The 22,646-nt window shown below is 37.6% G+C and overlaps 2 protein-coding genes and 1 long non-coding RNA gene across 5 annotated transcripts; all 3 read left to right on the top strand.

The window, feature by feature from the left end:
• The first annotated feature begins 6,240 nt into the window (after positions 1-6,240).
• Positions 6,241-11,765, top strand: LOC145137784 (disease resistance protein RPV1-like). 3 transcript variants are annotated; one of them, XM_079071920.1, is made up of 6 exons: positions 6,241-6,419; positions 6,761-6,834; positions 7,367-7,885; positions 8,047-9,142; positions 9,234-9,584; positions 9,695-11,765. In XM_079071920.1, the coding sequence occupies exons 2-6, from the start codon at positions 6,776-6,778 to the stop codon at positions 11,312-11,314; spliced, it is 3,645 nt and encodes a 1,214-aa protein (XP_078928046.1). In that variant the 5' UTR covers positions 6,241-6,419; positions 6,761-6,775; the 3' UTR covers positions 11,315-11,765. The 3 variants fall into 3 exon arrangements, with proteins under 3 accessions (XP_078928046.1, XP_078928047.1, XP_078928048.1); XM_079071921.1 differs by lacking the exon at positions 6,761-6,834; XM_079071922.1 differs by lacking the exon at positions 6,761-6,834 and having other exon boundaries at positions 7,383-7,885.
• Positions 11,766-13,580: 1,815 nt separating this feature from the next.
• On the top strand, positions 13,581-17,606 carry LOC145137786 (toll/interleukin-1 receptor-like protein). Its single transcript, XM_079071924.1, has 4 exons — positions 13,581-14,211; positions 14,450-15,470; positions 15,561-15,917; positions 16,023-17,606. Exons 1-2 carry the CDS (start codon positions 13,736-13,738, stop codon positions 14,613-14,615), a joined length of 642 nt encoding a protein of 213 aa, XP_078928050.1. The 5' UTR covers positions 13,581-13,735; the 3' UTR covers positions 14,616-15,470; positions 15,561-15,917; positions 16,023-17,606.
• A 1,765-nt stretch (positions 17,607-19,371) lies between these two features.
• Positions 19,372-20,420, top strand: LOC145139244 (uncharacterized). The gene is made up of 2 exons (XR_013721862.1): positions 19,372-19,731; positions 20,160-20,420. It is a non-coding gene; the product is annotated as an uncharacterized LOC145139244 (long non-coding RNA).
• Positions 20,421-22,646: the final 2,226 nt, after the last annotated feature.

A 22,646-nucleotide genomic window follows, 5' to 3' on the forward strand; every position in this document is an offset into this window, starting at 1 on the left:
CTCAATCAAGACGGCCACTCGACCACCTTCCTCCCTGACGGGGATGCGAAACTCATCTTAGTCTCACACCTAATTCTGCTTCTGAATACATGATCGATTATCCCCCACTTAGCCTCAGCTAAGTCTTCACTACGCGTGAGCGTTGAAGGGTTCCCAATCCTTCTTACCCTCTAATAGTCCACTGTCAACAATCTGAGCTTACCAATGTTGGCGATCAATCACTAGTTAAACCCTGAGATCGCCCATCCTTTGAAATCTTGAAAAGTACTCTTGAAATCTGGTCCAGTCTGACACCTCAATCCACCTGCTAAGCTGACAGTTGGAGGCCCTAATCCTTACACTGGCTGACGAATTCTCGTTCTCACTTCCAATCTTGCAACACCACTGAACTCTAAACGAACACACCCGTGCGAAAGTACATTTCTCTTGAACATCCAATGCCCGAACACTCATGCATCTAACACCCGCGACTAACTCCACTATCTTCATGCTACCAGTCATTTCCTAGCAACGGTAGTGCCTTGAACTCCAAAGTTCTTCCATAGACAGCTGACGGCCATACCTGAACAATGACAGAACTACTGAACTCTAACTTCCCTGGAGCACTATCGCTTTAACTCTGACTTGATATCCTCTGAACACTACTCCTGCATAGATCCTAACAAGATCTGGAATGACAACGGTACACGTGGAACCCACTTCGCAAAATACATCCCTCTGTAGGTTCATCAAGGATCTTTCCGACATGCAGGATGGCATATAAGATCCTTGATAACCCAGACAATAGCAGAAAACCGACCCGAGATCTGACTTATCCAACTCTCTCACAATTCTGAAGCGGTACAGATTTCCCAATACCTACTCTGAAGTAGCAGAAAGATAACATACCCGTGAACATTTGACGAAATCCCGATCCTGATGTCGGGAACTAACTATAGGATCTCCCTCCCCCAAAGGATTCTAAGGATCCACTGACCTTGGGTTTCAAATGAACCCCTAACTTCCCTGCGACAAATCTGGCTCAAAAGGCCCCGAGACGACTACCGAGAGCTCCTAAAGTCATTCCTTGGCTGAACGAAAGACCATCGAGGTCCATTCCCAAAAATCTGCGGGTAATCTCCGATGAGATGAACTTCTACGATCGCGCATCGACTGGCCCAGGCCCTGCTCCTGAGCCGGAACCAGAATCTGAATCTTATTCTTGGGTGCTTAACACCATACCGAACTGACATTGCAAGGATTCGAATATACCCAAGAATCCTTATCACCTTTTACTGACATAACCAATCTCGCTACCTTGTAGCAGCCTAAACCCTTGGAGCGACAAACTCCCTTGTGCACTTTCCTGTACGTGCTGCACTGACTCTGGCCCTGTTGGCCTTTCTTCCAATGCTCAAAAGTCATGGGTCTCTTCCCGGGACCCTCTACTATACACACCTGGCACGACCCTCTCTTCCTAGGGCGCTCCAAACCAATCTCGCATCTACAAACTCTTGGAAGCCATATTCTTCAGGGTCTGACACCCTGTCACACTCACTAGCTCACTTGCCAATGGCTAAGCTGCAACAACTGCAACATCCTCTGTCCCCAAACCGGGTCACAAACTCCTCCCCGAAGCTTCTCAGATTCTCCAAGACTCTCACCGATTCAAGTATGGATCCTGTGCTTTCAGTAGTACGGGCCCAATACTACCTTCCACACCTATCCATACTTTCCTCAACAATCCTCCTGAATCCTCCAAGTCGCTTCCTCAAACTGATACACCCAAGTCTCACTGAACCTTACTACTAACTCACTGGAACATATCCTAGGCCTTCCTAGGTTCCCGAACCCACCCGGTCCTCAGCTGCTGAAGGACTTCTCACTAATGTCAACTAGCTACCTCATGAATATAGCCACATGCGGCAGAGATCAGATAATCCTTCGAGTAAAAGACCCATCCCTAGAACGGTTGGACTCAGACAAGAGCTGCGCAATAGGGTCAAATCTATCACTCTGAGATTATCCAGCCCGTGCCACATGTGACTTAGCATATTCACTTAATAACTAGCTCCCATTATTAAGAGTCCCACAAAGCACAAAGCAAGCACCATTTAGACAATGGAAATCTAACCAACATATTCCAAACAAATCATTCTATCCTCTTATCAGGAATCTACATTAGCATGTAATTTCAAAGGCTCATACAATCAGGCATAACCTAAACAGGTTATCCTATCACTGACTGATCAGTACTAACATACAAGTGTACAAGCACATACAATAGGCATATAAGGCATCCTCCTAGATCCTTAGCCCTAATCTAGCATGTAGTTATCATAATCATATCATAACATATCATATCATAACATGTATGTGTATCTTGGGGAAAACTTACTTGAGCTCGGCTGATTGCACGCATCACACACCTTGTTCTTTTCAACGTTCTTTTATCTTTGCAAATTCTTATAGAAATTCTTTTTATAAAATGACTTTCATACCAAGTCCTCAGTTTGAGTCCAGATACACCCGAAAGTGTGCCCGAATCCCTCAAACCAAGGCTCTGATACCAACTTGTAACATCCCAAAATTCAAGACCAAAAATTTCGTTTTTAAATAAGTTATTATAAAACCATAAGTATAAAATCGTCAATAATGACATTCCATGTCAAAACCCAAGTGTCAATAATCAAATCATGTTGTCATAAAATAGTATCAGAGTGTAATACCGAAGATCTCATGTGCGGAAAATATAGTGCGATGCGCTGCGATCGAGCCGGCTCATTTCCTTTGAAAATGAAGTACCTGAAACCAAAACTGAAAACCGTAAGCACGAAGCTTAGTGAGTTCCCCCAACATACCACATACCATACAGTAACATACATAGCCAAGCATATCTGGGTGTTGGCCTCCCCTTCGGTCTATTTCAACCGGATAGCTGCCTAACATATCTGGGTGCTGGCCTCCCCTTCGGTCTCTTTCAACCGGATAATTGCCTAGCATATCTGGGTGCTGGCCTCCCCTTCGGTATCTTTCAACCGGTAACCGGGGACTATTTCACCCCTACCACTACCACATAATAACATAGCATAACATACATGAATATACTGTCAGGCATATATGGGTGCCCAACCTATCCCCTTCGGTATCTTTCAACCGGTATCCGGGGACTATTTCACCCCCTACCACTACCACATAATAACATAGCATACTAGCATATAAAACATAAAGATAGTGGCATACTTGATAATTATCACACAGATAATCATCTAACTACAAGCTCCTACCAGTGGACGCAACAAACGTAGACGAAGGAAGGGGCAGCGACGCGAACTGTAGCGGCAACAATGGACAGAAGTGGCGGTTAACGGTGGTTGAGGCCGGTGACGGACGACGCGACAAATGGATAGGGTGGCAGTCGATCGGAAAGAAGCGGTTGGCGTTGACGTCGGAACCACAACAGCAAGCATCGGAACGAACAGCCACCGTTCACCGATGATGGCGAGGGAACAGTAGCAGCAGCGGCGAGACATTCGCGATCCTCGCCGACGATTGGAGCGGCGACGGTGTTGGACGGTTGACAGGTCTCATCGGTGGCAACGCCTTCGACCACGGACGACATCCACTTTGGCAACCACGGCTGACCGGCAGAACGGACAGGGTGGCGACCAGTGACGAAGAAGGAGGGTAGCGGCCGGTTGGGGGGGGGGGGGGGGAGGAGGAGGATGGCGGCTGTGATGTTTTGTTAGGGTAAGGGTATGATAACCGGTGGAGTTAGGGTTATATACCCCGATCCTTAAGATTTATCCCATAATCACATAATTGGTCCCTCCTTCTATTACTCTTTCCAATTAAAGTCCAACATTTACCATTTGTACCCTGCCTCCTGAAACCTTTACAAATTAAGTCCAAATTTAACAAAACAACCCCTCCCTCAACAAATCCTTTTTATATTTGGTCCAGAATTTACTCTTTAGCCCTCATCATTCCAAATTCTTTTCAATTTAAGTCCAACGATCAAACTTCAGCCATGTTAACCTTTTTAGTCCCTCATCCTCTCATTCTTTTCAACCTAAGTTCCAATAATTACCCCATAATCCCTGCCTTCATAAATATTCACGAAACCAATCCGAAACTTACACTTTTAACCCCCGACTTCTAAAATTGTGACAATTAGCTCTTCGAGACCATCCTTTGATATATAATTATTTATTTTAGGGCTACTATTCGTTCATTAATTTATTTATTTATCTAATAAATAAACGGGGTGTTACATGAGATGTGAGGTGTAATTTTCGAGACGTGTTGTTCTTTTTTTTTTCTCTTTTGATTAAAAAGACATATGTACACCATTCTTGTACATTTTATTATCCTTTGTACAACTATGAGTTGTAAAACTGTCAAACTTTTGAGGTTGGGTTTGATCTGTTGTATTTTGGTGAACATAAGATAAATATCAACATGCTTATGAGATTTTTGGATGTGTTTTGGAATGTACAAACATCATAGAATCATTTACGAGCAAATGCCTCATAAAATATCAAATATTCATGAAAACTTCAACTAAGAAGAGTTTTCTGGGAATATGAACTGATAAAGGCGTAGAAACTCATAAAACTTTCTTTTCTCCCCATTTTTCTAAATATTTCACCAAAATACAAACAAAAACGGATCTAAGAAGATCTCCTTAGGTCTGAGAAATGCTTTGATGAGCAAAAACCAAATAGATTTGGAGATCCAGAGGAAAAATGAACCAGATCTAGAGATTTGAACGTTTGGTAAACAGATCTACACAGATCTTGGCGAGAGCCAAACGGATCTAAACAAATAGTGGTAGGAATGAACAAATCTGAGCTAATCTGAGATGAAGAACAATAGATCTGAACAGATCGGAGGCAAAATTATGGTTGAGACCAAGAGATGATAACTATTCATTCTTGGTCCCACGAATGACGCCAAATGTTGCGACATGGGCTCAGGCCGCCGGGTCTTCTGTGTTGGGTCCGGATCGGAGATCTGGAGGAGGTGTTGTCAGCGAGTTTCCGGTAAGGTACCTAAGCTGCGATCATTGCAAAGTCGTTAGAGTTTCCTCATGGACTGTGCCTTGGGAGCAAGCTCCGACGATCAAGTTAGATCGGTTGGTAGAGATGAGATGGTTCTCTCTAGCTGGAGAGAACCATCTTGGTGTGTGTGTTGTGTATGTTTAGCCATGGTGGATGATATGAAGGTCTAGGTTAGAGAGGGAGACTAAAAGCTCGTTGGAAGCTCTAGGGTTTCAGATCCCTCCTCATAGAGGGGATCATGTTCTATTTATATGGGACAATTAGGTCAAGGAAGAGTTAGGTCTAGCCTTGGGCCAACCCAACTCAGGACCAACTAGCAGGAAGCTGGGTAAGAGCGCCAAGCGCCAGACGAGAGTGACAGTCATGGTGATTGACCGTCAATTGTTGACCTATTATAATAGATAACGTTTAAAATGAACTCGGATGAAAATCGTAAGTCTTTGAATTCAAAATAAATAATTTTTTGGGTAATTAGGTATAATCCCACTTAAACTTTCTTAAATAAACCACTTGGGTTGTGGTGACTTGGTAATGCATGTGGAAGATATGGTGGATAACCTATTGACCCATGTTCAAATCCTGGCACCACTCAGCCCTTGTAGCCATGGAGGTTCGCCTGCAGTGATTCCAGGGCATGAGGCAAAGCCTCATGTTTGCAGCGGGGGATTAGTCGGTGCGCGAAAGCTGGCCCGGAAACCCTCGTTAGGGAAGTTCCCTTTCCAAAAAAAAAAAATTCTTAAAATAAATGTTGATGCATCGTACACTAAGTCTAATTATAGTAATGTTCATGGTGATTGACCGTCAATTGTTGACCTAATTGTTACATTATCCCATTGAAAAGAAATCTCTTACAAACCTAGAAACTCTTTCGTCCTCAGAGTCAAAATGCCGAACCTAAAATGCCGAACCTAAAATGATTTTTTCTTTTTTACTTTCTATGTTTTATCATATTCGTTTACATCAGATTTTATCATCTAATGATATTTATTAATATAATATGTTTTTGAAGTAATTTACAAATACGTTTGGGTTGCATTGGTAACCCGTTCCCAAAATAACAAATAAATCATAAAAGTGGAGTTTATTTATGAAAAAAATAATAATTTATGGTTTAAAACGAAAGAAAGCAAAAAAAAAATGGAGTATAAGGTTTTTTTTTTTTTTTTTTTTAGAAAAAAACCCATTTTCAAAGTCACAAAAGAAGTACGACAGTCATCGATTTCTTTGAGTCTCAATCTCTCACTTTCTTCGCTTCATTGATTGCTCTGTATTTCTGTCCTCTGCGGCACCAGCCCTAAATCGTCACTCCCCCGAGTCTCAGCAAAAGGAGAACAACCCCAAATTCTTCACCAAATCGTCCCTATCCCTTATTCTCTTGTAAGTAAATAAAATGCTAACCTACTTTTATATAGCCAGTGACTCTCAATCTATCATTTTCTTTAACTCTGTCAATCTCTCACAGGGACTAGTTTGTTATCGATGATTTAATTTACTTTGTTATTTCTAATCTACTACTATTATGTGCTATGTTGAAAATATATGTTTATCTTTACTGTTTAGAGTGTTAACTTTTCTAGGGTTAATTAACTTTATATGGTTGCTAATTTAATAATAAAATTATGCTCTGTTTTTTTTTTGCAATAAATTGGTCTTTTTAATTACTTGACACTGAGACGAATTTCAAGATTGATCAAATATTTACCTTTCTGTGTGTTCAGGTGAGGTGTTACGCTATGCTGTATAATTCTAAAGCCAAATCTCATGGTCGGTTATCTCGTAGTTATAATTTTAGGTACACTGAATATAGTTGGTTGACCATAAGTAGCATTATCCACTTCTAGATATTGCCAAATTTCTAACTTATTATTATTTCTAACTTTTAAAAGAGAAAAGAAATACATTTATAAGTTTCAAATGTGTTATATATCTATTTGACCCAAAAAGTTGTTATTGTGGATGTTCTAATATGTTTGTTCAGAATTGAATTGTTTTTTTACAAAAGTAGTGAGTATGATGGTTTTTCTTTAAGATATAGTATGCTGGTTCGTAAATGGGGAGCTTTTCCTTGCAAGTACACATCATTTCTGAAAAAATGTCAAAAAACATAAAACTTTGAAGAATTAATGAACTCGGACAAAATAAAAAAAAATATATAACAACAAGCATCATAATTGCCCTTTTTTCTTTAAATAAGGAATTTCATACTCCATAGTCTTTTCTTTGATCAAAAGCTATCCACCTAATCTTAAAGTTTTATGTGTTCACATTTTCATACAACCATTATCTTCTTATATGCAATTCATCTCATATAATTTCCTTTACAGATATTTGATTCTACAGGATCCTTCAGTCATACCAATATCAATGACGTCTTCTTCAACTTCATCCATTCACAAGAGCTTTACATATGATGTATTTTTGAGTTTTGGAGGCAAAGACACCCGTACAAACTTCGTAGATCATCTGTATCATGCTCTTCAGGACAGAAACATTCGCACTTACAAGGACGACGAGGAAATCAATAAAGGGAAAAGGATCAGTGATGAGCTCATGGAATCCATTGAAGCCTCAAAATACTTCATCATTGTCTTCTCCAAGAACTATGCCTCTTCATCTTGGTGCTTAGATGAGCTTGTGAAAGTAATGGATTGTCACAAGACAACCAAGCATACTGCTTACCCTGTCTTCTATGATGTGGAACCCTCTGAAGTCCGAAAACAGAGCGGGGAAGTTGGAGAAGCCTTTGCCAGACACGAAAAGGAAGAGGCCTCTGGGAAATGGAGAAAGGCTCTCAAAGAAGCAGCTGATCTGGCAGGGTGGGAGTTGAAAAACACTGCTGGAGGGTATTTTTATTTTTATTTATTTTTTTCTAATCTACTTTTACGTAAAAGGCTGGGAAATCCGAGTAGAAGAAATAAATGTTTGTATATTATAGATCTGGATGTAATTGTTCATGTGGGATTTTGAGTAGCTAACTGAACTTGAATTTGATTCTTATATATAGGCATGAAGCTAAATGCATCCGACAAATTGTTGAAAAGGTTTCACTAGAGTTACGTTCTATTAATGTTCACATTGATAAAAACTTAGTAGGGATGGAGACCCGGGTCAACAATATTCTATCATCTTTGGAAACTGCTTCTGATGATGTACGCATGATCGGGATCAAGGGGATAGGAGGTGGTGGGAAGACGACTTTGGCCAGAGCTGTTTTTAATAATATATCTTTTCAGTTCGAAGGGAAAAGCTTCATTGAAAATGTCAGAGAAGTTTCGAGTGCTTCTTCATCCGGTTTGAAGCTGTTGCAAAATCAAATCCTTTCAAATACATTGAATAATCATGGCATCAATGTAGGTAGTGTTTCAGAGGGGAAAAACATGATGTCTTGGATGATGGGTGGTAGAAAGACTCTTCTTGTTCTAGATGATGTGGATCATGTAGACCAGCTTGAGGCTTTAGCTGGTGACCCTAGTTGGTTTAAGTCGGGAAGTATAATTATCATTACAACAAGAGACGAGCAAGTTCTAATAGCACATGGAGTGAAATGGATTCATAATGTCAATTTGTTATCAGAGGAGGAAGCAATTTGGCTCTTTAGTAGGCATGCATTTGGGAGAGAGATTCCAATTCAAGGGTACGAAGAACTATCAAGACAAGTTCTATGCTATGCTGCTGGTCTTCCCTTAACAATCAAAGTTTTGGGTTCGTTTCTCTGTGGTAAAAGTAAGCTTGAATGGAAAGAAGCCCTAGCCAGACTAGAAACAATTCCTTTAAAGGAAACTCAGAAGGTGTTGGAATTAAGCTATACCGGTCTAGACGATGATTACAAGGAAATATTTCTAGATGTTGCAACCATTCTGAAAGGTTGGACGAAACACTCAACAATCAAAGCACTTGAAAGCTGTGGATTTCATCCTAGAATTGGTTTAAGGGTTCTTGAGCAAAAATCTCTCATAACTATTGGAAACGATGAATGTGTGGGCATGCATGACCATTTAGAAGAAATGGGCAGGAATATTGTTCGTAGCTCTCACCCCCCTAACAAACATAGCCGATTGTGGGATAGAAAGGAAATTGAAGATATATTGGCCAATGACTTGGTAAGTATCATGTTTTTCTGTAAGTTGGAGAAACTAACCCATTTTCATTTTATACAACACAAGTTTCATGGTGATTGCTTTTTGTTTACAGGGTACTGAAGCCACAAGATGTATAAAATTCTGTGGGGGGAGACTCGATCCGGAAATCTTCATGAAAGGTCTTAGAAAGATGAATGAACTTCGGTTTCTTGATGCGGAGGCTCGTGAATGGAACCATGGAATTAATAAACTCATCCCAAACTTTCTAGATGCTTTAGAATTTCTGTGTTGTGATTGGAAACTTAATAAATTCAGCCCACACTTTCCAAATTCTTTACAATATCTGCGTTGGAATGGGTATCCTTTTAGGTTTTTACCCAAAACATTTCATGCAAATAATCTTGTCTCACTTTGCATGGATTTCAGCGATATCGTACAACTTTGGGAAGGGGGAGAAAGAAAGGTAGAGTTGTGGTTTGATTAGTTGTTTTGCATGATTCATTATAATGCTATACATCCATTGCTTTGTTATTATACCACTATTAATTCATATAGTTATTTTGCTTATGTTAGGTTCTTAACAAGCTCAAATTCCTTCAACTCAGTGGGCCAGAGTTGAGGACCATTGACCTTAGGTTGACTCCAAATCTTGAGGAATTGACGCTTGGAGGACATGGTGATTTGATAGAGATTTACATGCCGGATGAATCTTCAAAGATCAGATCCCTCAAACTTTATGGCCCAAAGTTGCAGACGCTTAACCTCGGGCTGATTCCAAATCTTGAGGAGTTAGATCTTAAAAGTGATTTACTAGAACTAATCTACATGCCTGTTGAATCTTCAAAGCTCAGATCCCTCAGAATTTATGGTTCAAAGCTGAGGACACTTAACCTCGGGTTGACTCCAAATCTTGAGAAGTTAGATCTTGATGGTGATTTGGTAGAACTTTACATGTCAGTTGAATGTTCAAAGCTCAGATTCCTCAAATTCACAGGTTCAAAGTTGACAACGCTTGACCTTGGGTTGACTCCAAATCTTGAGAAATTGAAGCTTAGAGGACATGGTGACTTAGTAGAACTTTATACGCTTGTTATATGTTCAAAGCTCAGAACCCTCAAAATTCATGGTTCAAAGTTGAGGACACTTAACCTCGGGCAGACTCCAAATCTTGAGGAGTTAGATCTTAACAGTGATTTACTAGAACTTTACATGCCCGTTGAATGTTCAAAGCTCAGATCCCTCCAACTTGATGGTTCAAAATTAAGGACGTTAGACCTTGGAATGACTCCAAATCTTGAGAAGTTAGATCTTGAAAAATGCTATGATTTGGTAGAACTTCATGTTCCCAATGAATGTCTAAAGCTTGAATACCTCAAACTTTCTGGTTCAAAGTTGAAGACACTTGACCTGGGACACGCGCCAAATCTTGAGACATTGTCTCTTTATAGCTGTGACGATTTGGTAGAACTTCACATGTCCCGCAGTTGTCTAAATTTCAAGTATCTTTATCTCTATAATTTAAATTTGAGGACCCTTGACATTGGGATGACTTTTAATCTAGACAGTATAGAACTTGCAAACTGTTATTATTTGGAGGAATTTCACATGCCCTGTAGGTGTCTAAATCTCAGGTACCTACGAATCATTGGGTCAAAGTTGAGGACCCTTGACATTGGGCTGACTCCGAATCTTGACTGGTTAGAAGTTTTAAACTGTAATTATTTGGAAGAACTTCATATGATAGATGAACATCAAAAGCTCAAATCTCTCATCATTAGTCATTCAAAGTTGAGGACCCTTGACCTTGGTCTGACTCCAAATCTCAGGAAGTTGGTATTTAAAGAATGTTACAATTTGGTGGAAATTCACGCCCCTATTGGATATCTAGAAAATATAGTCTACATAGACTTGAGTGGCTGTTTCGGGTTTAGATCTTTTGTGTTTCACAAGAAGGATAATAGTAGTGCTAAATTGAGTGACTCACTTGAGGTTCGTCCTTTAACCGAGTTACATTTCACCTTAGAAAGATGCCCATTTCACCCCGACAAAGATCTGCCAAAGTTTGAGTCTACATGTATTCATAAAGAAGATCTACTCTCATTGACTAGAACTATTGAGAAGCTTTTTTCTCAAGGTCTGTGTGGTTGCACAAAACTTGAGACGATTTTAAGAAGCATTCGGTTAGAACTTTAAAAACAGTTTGAACTCAAAGGCAGTATTCCTAAAGCATTTGGAGTATCCTCTCATGTGCTCCATAAATAATTTTGAGAAGCTCTGAAAAGCCAGTTCACAAGAAGCTATTGTAGCAGCTAATTTCTCAGTTTTCTGTTATTCATCTTACTTTCATTTAAAATTTCAAATTGATATGACAACATTTAAAATTTCAGCAAAAAATCGATAATTGTATTTGAAAAGTACTATACATAAAGGAAGAGTCTGGGTCATACTTTCTCCAAATGTTCATAATCAGGGTTTGACAACACCTTAAGTCAAGCATGAAAGGTTGTACTTCCTCCTTTTAGAAAAAATAAAGTAACTTATAGGGTCTGTTTATATTTGATGAAATAATAGTGATTAAAGTAAAATTGGATGTATCAGATATTCAGATAGATATTTCCATTATTATTATTAGAGTAAGTTACAATTTTGGTACCTAGATGTAGCTTCTTTTTTTGGTTTTGGCTCCTCAAGGAATTGAATTGCAATTTTGTTCCTTATTTTTATGTTTTTTTAAGGTTTTTGGTCCCTACATCATGAAATTTAACATCCCCTCCTGTTAATTTCATTGAAGTAGCAATTTTGCCTGTATCTTCAGCCATCTCCTTCATCTATTTCGTGATAATGTTAAAGAAATTCCTTATTAATATTCAGACCTAAAACTAAAACAAAATAAATTGAAAATCAAAGCTTTAATATTAAAAACAAAACCCGAAATAAAAAAAAAAAAATTCCTTGTTAATACTTGGATACTCTGTCAATTCAGTTATTTCCAACGTTTCCCATAGCTTCTCCATGTGGGTTGTTTCTGTGTGATTACAGGAAGAAAGGGGATGGAATTCAAATTTAGACATGAAGAAACCAAAGAAACTCAAATTTTAGACATGATGTCACATTTAACAAGTGCTCATTTTACAATCACTATATGTGCTTGAATGCTTATGTTTTTTCTGTGAATTTTTAGTTGTAAATAGATTTTGAGCATAAAATGGTCAACTTAAGTTGAATTGTGTGTAAGTTGCATTTGATATGATCTTAATTCATATGTTTCTATGTCAAGCACTAAAGACCATGAGGAGGTGAATATACTTTGATTTTGAAACCTGAGACTTGTAGCTCTAGTGCTGAAGAGTAACCCATAAAATATGCTTAAAATGCGAGATGTTGGTAAACACAAGTTTAAGCTATAAGAATCAGGTTCGATCTCTAGCTACAACAAATGTTTAAAGACCAATATGAAACCAAACGTTAGCCACTTGAAGAATATTGAGTGCTTAAAGGAGTTAGATATAGAAGAAGCCTAGAAGGTACATGTATTGTTGAGTCGAGAGGGCTTCTTGATTCTCTAGTAAGTTGACTTTGACTTTCTTTTCTTTCTGAATGTGATACATATCCCACACAAGAAGACAGAGTCGATCCAAGGATATACTTCACATCACACTCCAATCTGAAAATGCATAAATTATGGTTTAGGATATGCTTTCCATCTTAAATGCAAGGAACATAATTTTCATATTAAAAATCACGGGATCATACCTATAAAGCTTAAAAATAATTCTGGGAAAAAAATAAACACTTTTAAAGATAAAGTCACCAAAACAATAAAGCAAAGGCATGAAAGAAAATTCTCTAAGCACGAAAAACTCACATGAGTTACTAAAGTAGTTTAAAATGTGGGCTTAGAAACAACTTTCCCACCTCCTATAATCCCATTATTGAACACACCATATGGCTTCACTAAATTTATTGCACATAATTAAATTTGGTGTATGTATACTGAAACAAAATAAGCCAACCCCATCATAAGTAATGCAGCTTAGGTGATGATAAAATTAAGATAAAGTGAGAACTACGGACACATTCCAAAAACATAGTATGTTCGTTACACTTATCCACCTGTTATACCTCATTTAATTTATATAAAAAAGTGGATCAATTAACAAAGTTGTGGATATCAAGTTCTGGAATGAGAAACCCCCAAATTGCCTATCCAAAATACCTTATTTTGGAACCAAAAGACTCACAACTACAAGGTTTTTTTTTTTTTTTTTTTTTTTTTTTTTTTTTTTTTTAATGCTTACCCCGTTCAACAACAGGTGGAATATTGCTACTAAAAAAATGTTACATTGCCTGGTAGAAAGAAGTAAGATCCCAATTTCCATTATTCTTTCCCTTTTTAGCAAAGAATCTTATCCTCTTCTTTGACCAAACAAACGGCTTTTGTTTACATAGATCTTATCCTCTTCTTTGATGTCGACGTTCGCCAAACCACCAGTGCTATAAACTTACATCTTAACGGTTGTTCAATTCTATCTCATCCAAGTTTCTTTGCAGTTGTTTCATTTTTTTATAAATTTTCCCCAACAAATATTATCTTATCCTTCAAGCATACTGTAAATGGCGTCTTCTTCAACTTTCTCCGTTCATAAGAGCTTCAAGTATGATGTATTTTTGAGTTTTAGAGGCGAAGACACTCGTAAGAACTTCATCGATCATCTTTATTATGCTCTTCAGCAGAAAAGCATTTCCACTTACAAGGACGACGAGAAAATTAAGAAAGGGAAAAGAATCAGTGATGAGCTCAAGGAATCCATTGCAGACTCAAAATTCTTCATTATTGTTTTCTCCAAGAACTATGCGTCTTCATCTTGGTGCTTGAATGAGCTTCTAAAGATAATGGAGTGTCACAAGACAACAGAGCATACTGTTTACCCCGTATTCTATGATGTGGAACCCTCTGAAGTCCGCAATCAGATCGGGGCAGTTGGAGAAGCATTTGCCAAACATGAAAATGAAGAGGTTGCTGGGAAATGGAGAAAGGCTTTGAAAGAAGTAGCTGATGTGGCCGGGTGGGAGTTGAAGAACACTGATGGGTAATTCCTTCATCATATCTCCACAGTATTCTTTCATTTTGTTTCTTTCTTATCTATGTTTATCTTGGATGTAAAAGGGCTCAGACATGGCTTCTCATGTTGGATTGTCAAATCTTTACTCAACCCCGGTGTCTTGAATGATTAAACATGAAATATGATTATATTACAATGTTATTACCTCATACATGTTTGTATGTGTGATTTTGAGTAAGGTAACTGAATCTTCTCTAAAATATAGGCATGAAGCAAAATTCATCCGACAAATTGTTGAAAAGCTTTCACTAGAGTTACGCGCCATCAATGTCCGCATCGATAAAAATTTAGTAGGCATGGAGACTCGGATCAACGATATTATATCATCTTTAGGAACTGCTTCGGATGATGTTCACATGATCGGGATCTGAGGGATAGGAGGAGGTGGGAAGACGACTTTGGCCAGAGCTGTTTTTAATAAAATATCCTTTCAGTTCGAAGGCAAAAGCTTTATTGAGAATGTGAGGGAAGTTTCAAAAGCTTCTTTGAATTCCTTACAAAGTCAAATCCCTTTAAATGGTGGAAAGGTTCTTCTTGTTCTAGATGATGTGGATTGTATGGACCAGCTTGAGGCGTTAGCTGGTGACCCTAGTTGGTTTAAGCCTGGAAGTATAATTATCATTACGACAAGAGACGAGCAAGTGTTGGTAGCACATGGAGTGAAATTGATTCATAATGTCAATCTGTTATCAGATAAGGAAGCAATTTGGCTCTTTAGTAGGTATGCATTTGGGAAAGAGATTCCAGTTCAAGGATACGAAGAGCTATCAAGACAAGTTGTATGTTATGCTGCTGGTCTTCCATTGACGATCAAAGTTTTGGGTTCATTTCTCTGTGGTAAAAGTAAGCCTGAATGGGTAGATGCGCTAGCCAGACTAAAAACAATCCCGTTAGAGGAAACTCAGAAGAAGTTGGAATTAAGCTATATCAGTCTAGATGAAGAACATAAGGAAATATTCCTGGATGTTGCAACCATCTTAAAAGGTTGGCTGAAAAACTCAGCTATCGGAGCACTTGAAAGCTGTGGATTTTATGCTAGAATTGGTTTAAGAGTTCTTGAGCAAAAGTCTCTCATAACTATTGATGATGATGAGTGTTTGGGCATGCATGACCATTTAAAAGAAATGGGCAGGAATATTGTTCGTCGTTCGCACCCCGATATGCCTAACAAACATAGCCGGTTGTGGGATGGCAAGGAAATTGAAGATATATTGGCTAATGACATGGTAAGGCTCAGGTTTATTTGTAAGTTGGAGAAACCAACACATTTTCATTTGTTGCAAACAAGTTTCATGTTGATTGCTTTTCTATTACAGGGTACAAAAGCAACAAGATGTATGAAATTCTACTATAGGGGACTGGATCGGCAAATCATTATGAAAGGTCTTAGAAAGATGACAGAACTTTGGTTTCTTGATGTGGCTGATCAAGAATTTTACTCGAATCGGGATATTAATAAAATCATCCCCAACTTTCTAAATGCTTTAGGATTTCTTTGTTGTAATTGGAAATTTAATGAAGTTCACCCCTACTTTCCAGATGCTTTACGATATCTGCGATGGGATGGGTACAATTTTAGTTATTTACCCAAAACATTTCAAGCAAATAATCTTGTCTCACTTGAGATGTCTTACAGCGATATCGTACAACTTTGGGAAAGGGGAGAAAAAAAGGTAAAATTGTGGTTGACTAATTGTTTTGCATGATTCATTATAATGCTATGCATCCATTGCTTTGTTATTATACTAATATTCATTTTGTTATTTTGGTTATGTTAGGTTCTTAACAAGCTTCGATTCCTTCACCTCCATGGTAAAAACTTGAGGACCTTTGACCTTGGGTTGACTCCAAATCTTGAGACATTGACGCTGGTCAAACATGTACATGGACCTGGACCTGGTGGTTTGGTAGAACTTCACATGCCCGGTGAATATCTTAAACTCAGATCCCTCAACATTTATGGTGTAAAGTTGAGGATGTTTGACCTTGGGTTGACTCCAAATCTCGAGAAGTTGTGGCTTAGTGGTGGTGATTTGGTAGAACTTCACATGCCCCATACATGTTTAAATCTCATATCCCTCCATCTCTCCCTTTCAAACTTGAGGACCCTTGACATTCGGTTGACTCCAAATCTCGAGGATTTAGATGTTGCAAATTGTAATGATTTGGAAGAACTTCACATGGCTGATGAATGTTTAAAGCTCAGATCCCTCCACCTTGTTGGATTAAAGCTGAGGACGCTTGACATTGGGTCAAGTCCAAATCTTAAGAGGCTGGATCTTCATGGTTGCAATGATTTGGAAGAATTTCACATTGCCGAATCTCCAATGCTCACATTCATCAAGATTGAGTGTTTAAAGTTGAGGACCCTTGATCTCAGTCTAGTTCCGAATCTCAATCAGTTGTTTCTTTCTGAATGCAAAAGTTTGGTGGAACTTCACTTGCCTAGTAGATGTATAAATCTCGACACCCTACAATGCATTGATTTAAAGTTGAGGATCCTTGACATTGGGCTGACTCCAAATCTCAGTGCTTTATATCTTAAAGATTGTTATGATTTGGAAGAACTTCAACTGGTCGATCAATGTCAAAAGCTTGTATCCCTCAAAATTAGTCATTCAAAGTTGAGGACCCTTGACCTTGGGTTGACTCCAAATCTCGAGAAGTTAAATCTTAGAGGGTGTTATAGCTTGTTAGAAGTTCACGCTCCTGTTGAATGTCTAAAAAATATTGTCGCCTTAGACTTGACTTCTTGTTTGGGGTTTTCATCCCTTTCGTTTTACAAATTAGATGATAGTAGAGGGAATGAATTAGTTGAAGGTGATGCTTTAGCTGTGTTACATTTTACCTTACAAAGTTGCCCATTTCACCCCGAAAATCATTTGCCAGAGTTTGAGTTTAAATCTTTTCATAAAGAGGATTTACTCTCGTTGACTAGAAGTATTGAGAAGCTTATTTCTGATGGTCCATGTGCTTGCACAAAACTTGAGAATTTTTCAAGAAGCATTTGTGAGTTAAAGAAAGCTTAAACTCAAAGGCAGTATTCCATAGGTACACAAGAGGAGCTAAGTTTGTTGTCTTCATCTTCCCGATAGAATTTGGATATTTGCTGATTAGAGATGTTTAGAGCAGCAAGACTAGTTGAAAAGGCAGTTGGTGTGTTCTAGATTATTAAATTTTCTATTCGGGTGTTTGAGAATTCTGTACATTCTCAAGGGTGGCCCTTGTCACTTTTTTTGTGGATGTGGGTCAGCAAGTAATATGCTTATTGTTAAATGTCTGCCGAATAGGATCTTAATGTATGGGCAGAATGTAATGCAGAAAATATGCTATTGGGTTCCATTAGCTTCTATTCCTTGTTATATACCATTGCCCACTAATAATTAATTTACATCTACCAAAATGATGTGAGATATCATTTGTCATTCTCACAGTTAAAGAATCTTGTATTATAATGCGCACCATACATAAGCATGAAAGATGGAATTTCCTCATTAATGTATCAAAATTAATGGCCAATGTGGGACTAGCCCATTTGGTAGAGGTGGAAGTCTCTTCTTAGACGTGAGGTCTCGGGTTCAAACTCGGGCATAGACGAATTGATTGACTTAGTGAATTTAACATCTAATAACTAAACGGTTCAAAAAAAAAAAAAAACAACATTAATGACCTAACAATATGTGTACCAAATATTAACGGGCCGAATGGAATGTAGATGTGTAATACACCCAAAATTTATGTAACCGGGCCTGGCCCTAAAAACATATAAATGGTATAAAACTATAATGAGCCTAAAATGGGTTTCGGATAGGCTTGCACAAAAAAACCGGTTCAGGATCCGAACCGGTCACTGAACCGGTAAACCGGTTCACTACGAACCGGTCCACTATGAACCGAACCGATTCAAGAACCGAACCGCCGGTTCGCACCCGTTCGAGATTTTAGATATTGAAACCGGTTTAGAACCGGTGTAACCGGTTTAGACAGGTTCGAGATTTTCTATGACGGAACCGGTTTGAACCGAACCGGTTTATGGTTGAACCGGTTTTACTATTCACGAATCTGAACCGAACCGGTTTACTGAACCGGTTCGGTTTGAAAAAAAACCGGTTTGTTCACCCCTAGTTTCGGAACACATGTTCCAAGCCCAGTCTTTTAAAATGATTTTAAGATTATGAAGTGATTTACATATCCATTTTTATCTAGATATTTTAAAGGATTGTATAATAGGCATAAAAAATATATAATTGGTGTATATAAATAAAAATTATTATGTACAAATCATTTTCTTTTAAAAGATATGTTATTAAAAAATAAAATTGTTAATTTTAAAACTATATTTGATTGTGTTTTTACCAAAGCCACATCATCCGAAGAGGATTCAGATAGGACCATAGGACCTTAACTAGTCCTAGACTGGACGGAAACCAATGTGCACCCTCTAGGTTTCTGCTTTGTTTTGTAGTTATATATTATTTCACGACTCGAAGTATCTATAATCAACAATTGTAGAGTAAATAATTTAAATTAACCTAAAATAAGTAGATGGTATTATAATCAAAACTAATAAAAATAATACCGTATTTCCAATTATCATGGAATCGGGGTGACCATTTTAAGTATCTAAAAGATCCTCCATGTGTCTTTTACGAACATTTGAGGCTATTTTTGTTGATTTTTTTTCCGTGTTTTCCAAGTACAGTATTAATTGTTGTTTGTTGTCTTTTATTTGATCAATTGGAAAAAAAAATCACTAATAAATAAATTGTGTCCATAAAATCCTTAATTATTATCCGATATGCGTGATTGTTTTTTTAAATTTTGTGTGGTTTAAGCTATGCTGCTATAGCATCAATGTCTGGATGCATTAGGATTTTTATTTAAAAGATTACTGCTTTTAATATTCACTAAAAATGGTCGTTCAATATCCACAATTTTTTTGGATATACCCACTGATGCCTTTCCATATATATGACATTTCAAAAGAAAACTTGTCATAAGTGTTCAAAGTAATCTGAAAACCAAATTTTGAAGGAGAATATGATTCTTTCATTGAGATGGAAGTTTGGAATGAAATTGCAATTGCAAAAGTGAAGAAAAGAAAGATATGCAACAAATCATCATCTTTCATTGCCATTCATTTCCCTCTTTTCCTTGGACCTTTCAATCTCATTTGCCAAAAATCCATTGACAAAAAGGAAAAGATGACACCACTTTTATTTACACTTTTAGCATTAGAGATGGGAGTGATCATAATTCTTCTGTTTCACTCACCTGTAAGGAACCTAGTCGTTATGGGGTTGGATCGTTTGAAGCAAGGTAGAGGCCTTGTAGCCTCAAGAACCGTTACAACGATATTATCAGTAGTTTTTGTGTTCAATCTTTATGGTATTTATAAAAATCAAAAGCACATGATGGAGGTTGGTGTCACTAATCCAACCGATCGAGTTCTTTTGTCCAATCATATTCTTGAGGCCTCGCTCATGGGTACATTATGTTATTTTGTAATGAATTGCATATTTCTTTTAGGGGAAACTATAGAATAACCCAAATATTATCTCTTAATACTCAAAAAAAAGTATGTTATATTTTTCCCATTGTCCATTGAAACCATTTTATGTTTTGATCTTAATTAATGCTTCCTCAATGATTTTTGGTCTGATTTTTAAAAATAAGTTTGAGATTAGCCCCTTTATGAGGTTATTGGACCGATTTTGATGGACATTTGAATGAATACAAACTATATTATGTTTTTAATGAGAGTACATTATTTTAGACAATATCTAAACATAAAATGGTTTTAATAAAAAAAGTAATGTCTTTTTGAGTATTTTGAGATAATACACAAGGTTTTTATGGGTTTTTCCCTTTATTTTATGTACAGTTTGTAAAATAACATGATTTATGTGATGTAGGTTTTTGTTTATTCTTGGGATTGATGATAGACAGACTTCATTACTATGTCAAGGAGTTGTGGTTGTTGCGAAAGAGCTTGAAGGCTATTCGTAATCAGATTGGTGATTCTGATTTGATTCAACCCATCAACAAAAACAAGAAAATTTAAAGCACACATCCATACAAATTGAATCAACCTTCGTTTGTAAATAAAAGAATAAAGTCATACTGTAATTACTAATGGATTGATTAAAATAATAATGTCACTCAGCTTTGTGTAACTGCTAATCATGTATACCTGTTTCGTTATTCATGTCCAGTAGATACCAATATCTTAACTAAACTTGTGTAATTTGATTAATTTTTTAAAAATTATGATAAACAACGTACAAGTTAATAACTATTTCTCATATCCACATGATAACGTTTATTGTGAAAGTATTTTTTTCTTCATTTGTGTGTAATATTCCTAACTTTTGGATTTTAAGGTAGTAAAAATTTCATTTGGAGTAATAAATAATATCACAAATTATGTATAAGATTTACGGAATTTTATGTGAAATTACGAGGGTCGGACCTATGGTTGATGCAACATTGCAACTTATGCGGATCATATTGAAGACCTAGCAGAAGCCAAAGCCAACATAGAGAAATTAAAGAAGGACAAATGGGGCCAAAAATGTCAATAACATGGAAGGGGTTGTAGACTTAGGTGTTGTTTGTTTTTTCGAAACGAAAATTCATAAAGTCTGCGGATCACTTATGCAGTCCTCTGCAGCAGAAGAGGTGGACCAAACGGCAGCAACCTGTAACAAAAAACATGTTTGTTTTTTAACATCTGCAGTAAACTGAAATTTAAATAAACTAATTTTATAAAGTGAAAATAATTCTCAACATCGAAATTTTAATAATTTTAGTCTTAAAACATTGAAAGAATACTAAAAAGAACATGTAAAAAATACCAAAAATATAAAATTTCTAAAAAAATACAAAAGAAACTATTAGTTTTATTCTAGAAAAAAAACTAATTTTAAAAAACATAAAAAATTAAATAAAAAAAATTAAGAAAATATTACAAAGAATGTCTACAAAGTTCGTAAAAGAATTACACATGTTAAAAAAGATACTACCGAAACAAAAAGTATTATTAACAGAAACGGTAAAAAAAATTGTAACACCGTAAATTTTCATACAAATTTTTCATTTTTAAAATCACATAAATATCATCAACACATATCACAAAATCTCAATATATCAATTATCAAAAACATGTGTTCATAATTATTTAAATAAAATCCAGGATCCTCAAACACAACTTCATCTCGTGTGTACAATCAAGCCGGCGCCTTCCCGTGATCCTGAGAAGTACCTGAAACACATAACACATAACACGGTAAGCACGAAGCTTAGTGAGTTCCCCAAAATACCACATACAACACATTAGCCACTCGAGGCAATAACTCGGTAAGACCCTCCAGTCTATGTGTCTCAGTGGGACCCTCTAATCCCATAGCTCGTTGGACCCTCTGGTCCGGTCTTAGTGAGGACCCTCCGGTCTCACAGCTCATTGGACCCTCCGGTCCTGTCTCAGTGATGACCCTCCGGTCTCACAGCTCGTTGGATCCTCCGGTCCAGTCTCAGTGAGGACCCTCCGGTCTCACAGCTCGTTGGACCCTCCGGTCCGGTCTCAGTGAGGACCCTCCGGTCTCACAGCTCATTGGACCCTCCGGTCCGGTCTCAGTATCACATAATATAGCAAACATATATCACAAAGACAAGTGCACAACTCAAGTAAGCACATAAGATCAACATATACACAGATTACTATAACAGCATAAGTCACAAAGACAGTATGCACGCTAACACATAACACATTATAAACAAATAAGACCCTCCGGTCGATAATGTACAAAGACCCTCCGGTCTACAATGTACTAAGACCCTCCGGCCAATAATGTAATTAAGACCCTCCAGTCAATAACACGAATAAGACCCTCCGGTAACACATAAATTACCACACGGATAAGTATAGTGAGAAGACTCACCTCGGATGGCGGACAGATCCTTTAAATGCTGCTGTTGTACTCCGGCTTCTAACACTGAGTCAAACCCACAATTAACCCCATTAGAATCTAAGACCAAACCTTCACACATTAGGTCCAAATATGGTCCACCAATCCGGTCCAGAAATAACCCAAGCCCAATGGGCCCACAAAGACCCAATACCAAATGGGTTCACAAAAGTCCTCTAATGGCCCAACTATGGCCCAATTTTCCAAATTGGGCCCAAACCCTCACATGGGCCTTACCCTAAAGCCCATGAAAATATTCTAGTCCACATGACTGCTCTTGGATGGCTCATCAATGGCCCAAACACCAAATCCCAATAAAAAGGCCCAACTTAAGGCCTAAGCAAAAATTAGGGTTTTCACATAAAATGACGATTAGGGTTAAGTGTTTGTCACTTAACCCATTAAGGACTTAACCTATTAAGTCCATTATTCCAC

Source organism: Lactuca virosa, chromosome 9 (assembly GCF_052849685.1).
Source record: "Lactuca virosa cultivar CGN04683 chromosome 9, Lactuca_virosa_CGN04683_v6, whole genome shotgun sequence".
NCBI classification, from domain to species: domain Eukaryota; kingdom Viridiplantae; phylum Streptophyta; class Magnoliopsida; order Asterales; family Asteraceae; genus Lactuca; species Lactuca virosa.

Excerpts from the sequence above, each read along its gene's own strand:
- LOC145137784 (XM_079071920.1), top strand. The coding sequence starts at position 6,776 with ATGCTGTATAATTCTAAAGCCAAATCTCATGGTCGGTTATCTCGTAGT. Across the intron at positions 7,886-8,046 it reads TTGAAAAACACTGCTGGAGG|GCATGAAGCTAAATGCATCC; the intron begins GTATTTTTATTT and ends TCTTATATATAG. Across the intron at positions 9,143-9,233 it reads ATATATTGGCCAATGACTTG|GGTACTGAAGCCACAAGATG; the intron begins GTAAGTATCATG and ends TTTTGTTTACAG.
- LOC145137786 (XM_079071924.1), top strand. The coding sequence starts at position 13,736 with ATGGCGTCTTCTTCAACTTTCTCCGTTCATAAGAGCTTCAAGTATGAT. Across the intron at positions 14,212-14,449 it reads GAGTTGAAGAACACTGATGG|GCATGAAGCAAAATTCATCC; the intron begins GTAATTCCTTCA and ends TCTAAAATATAG.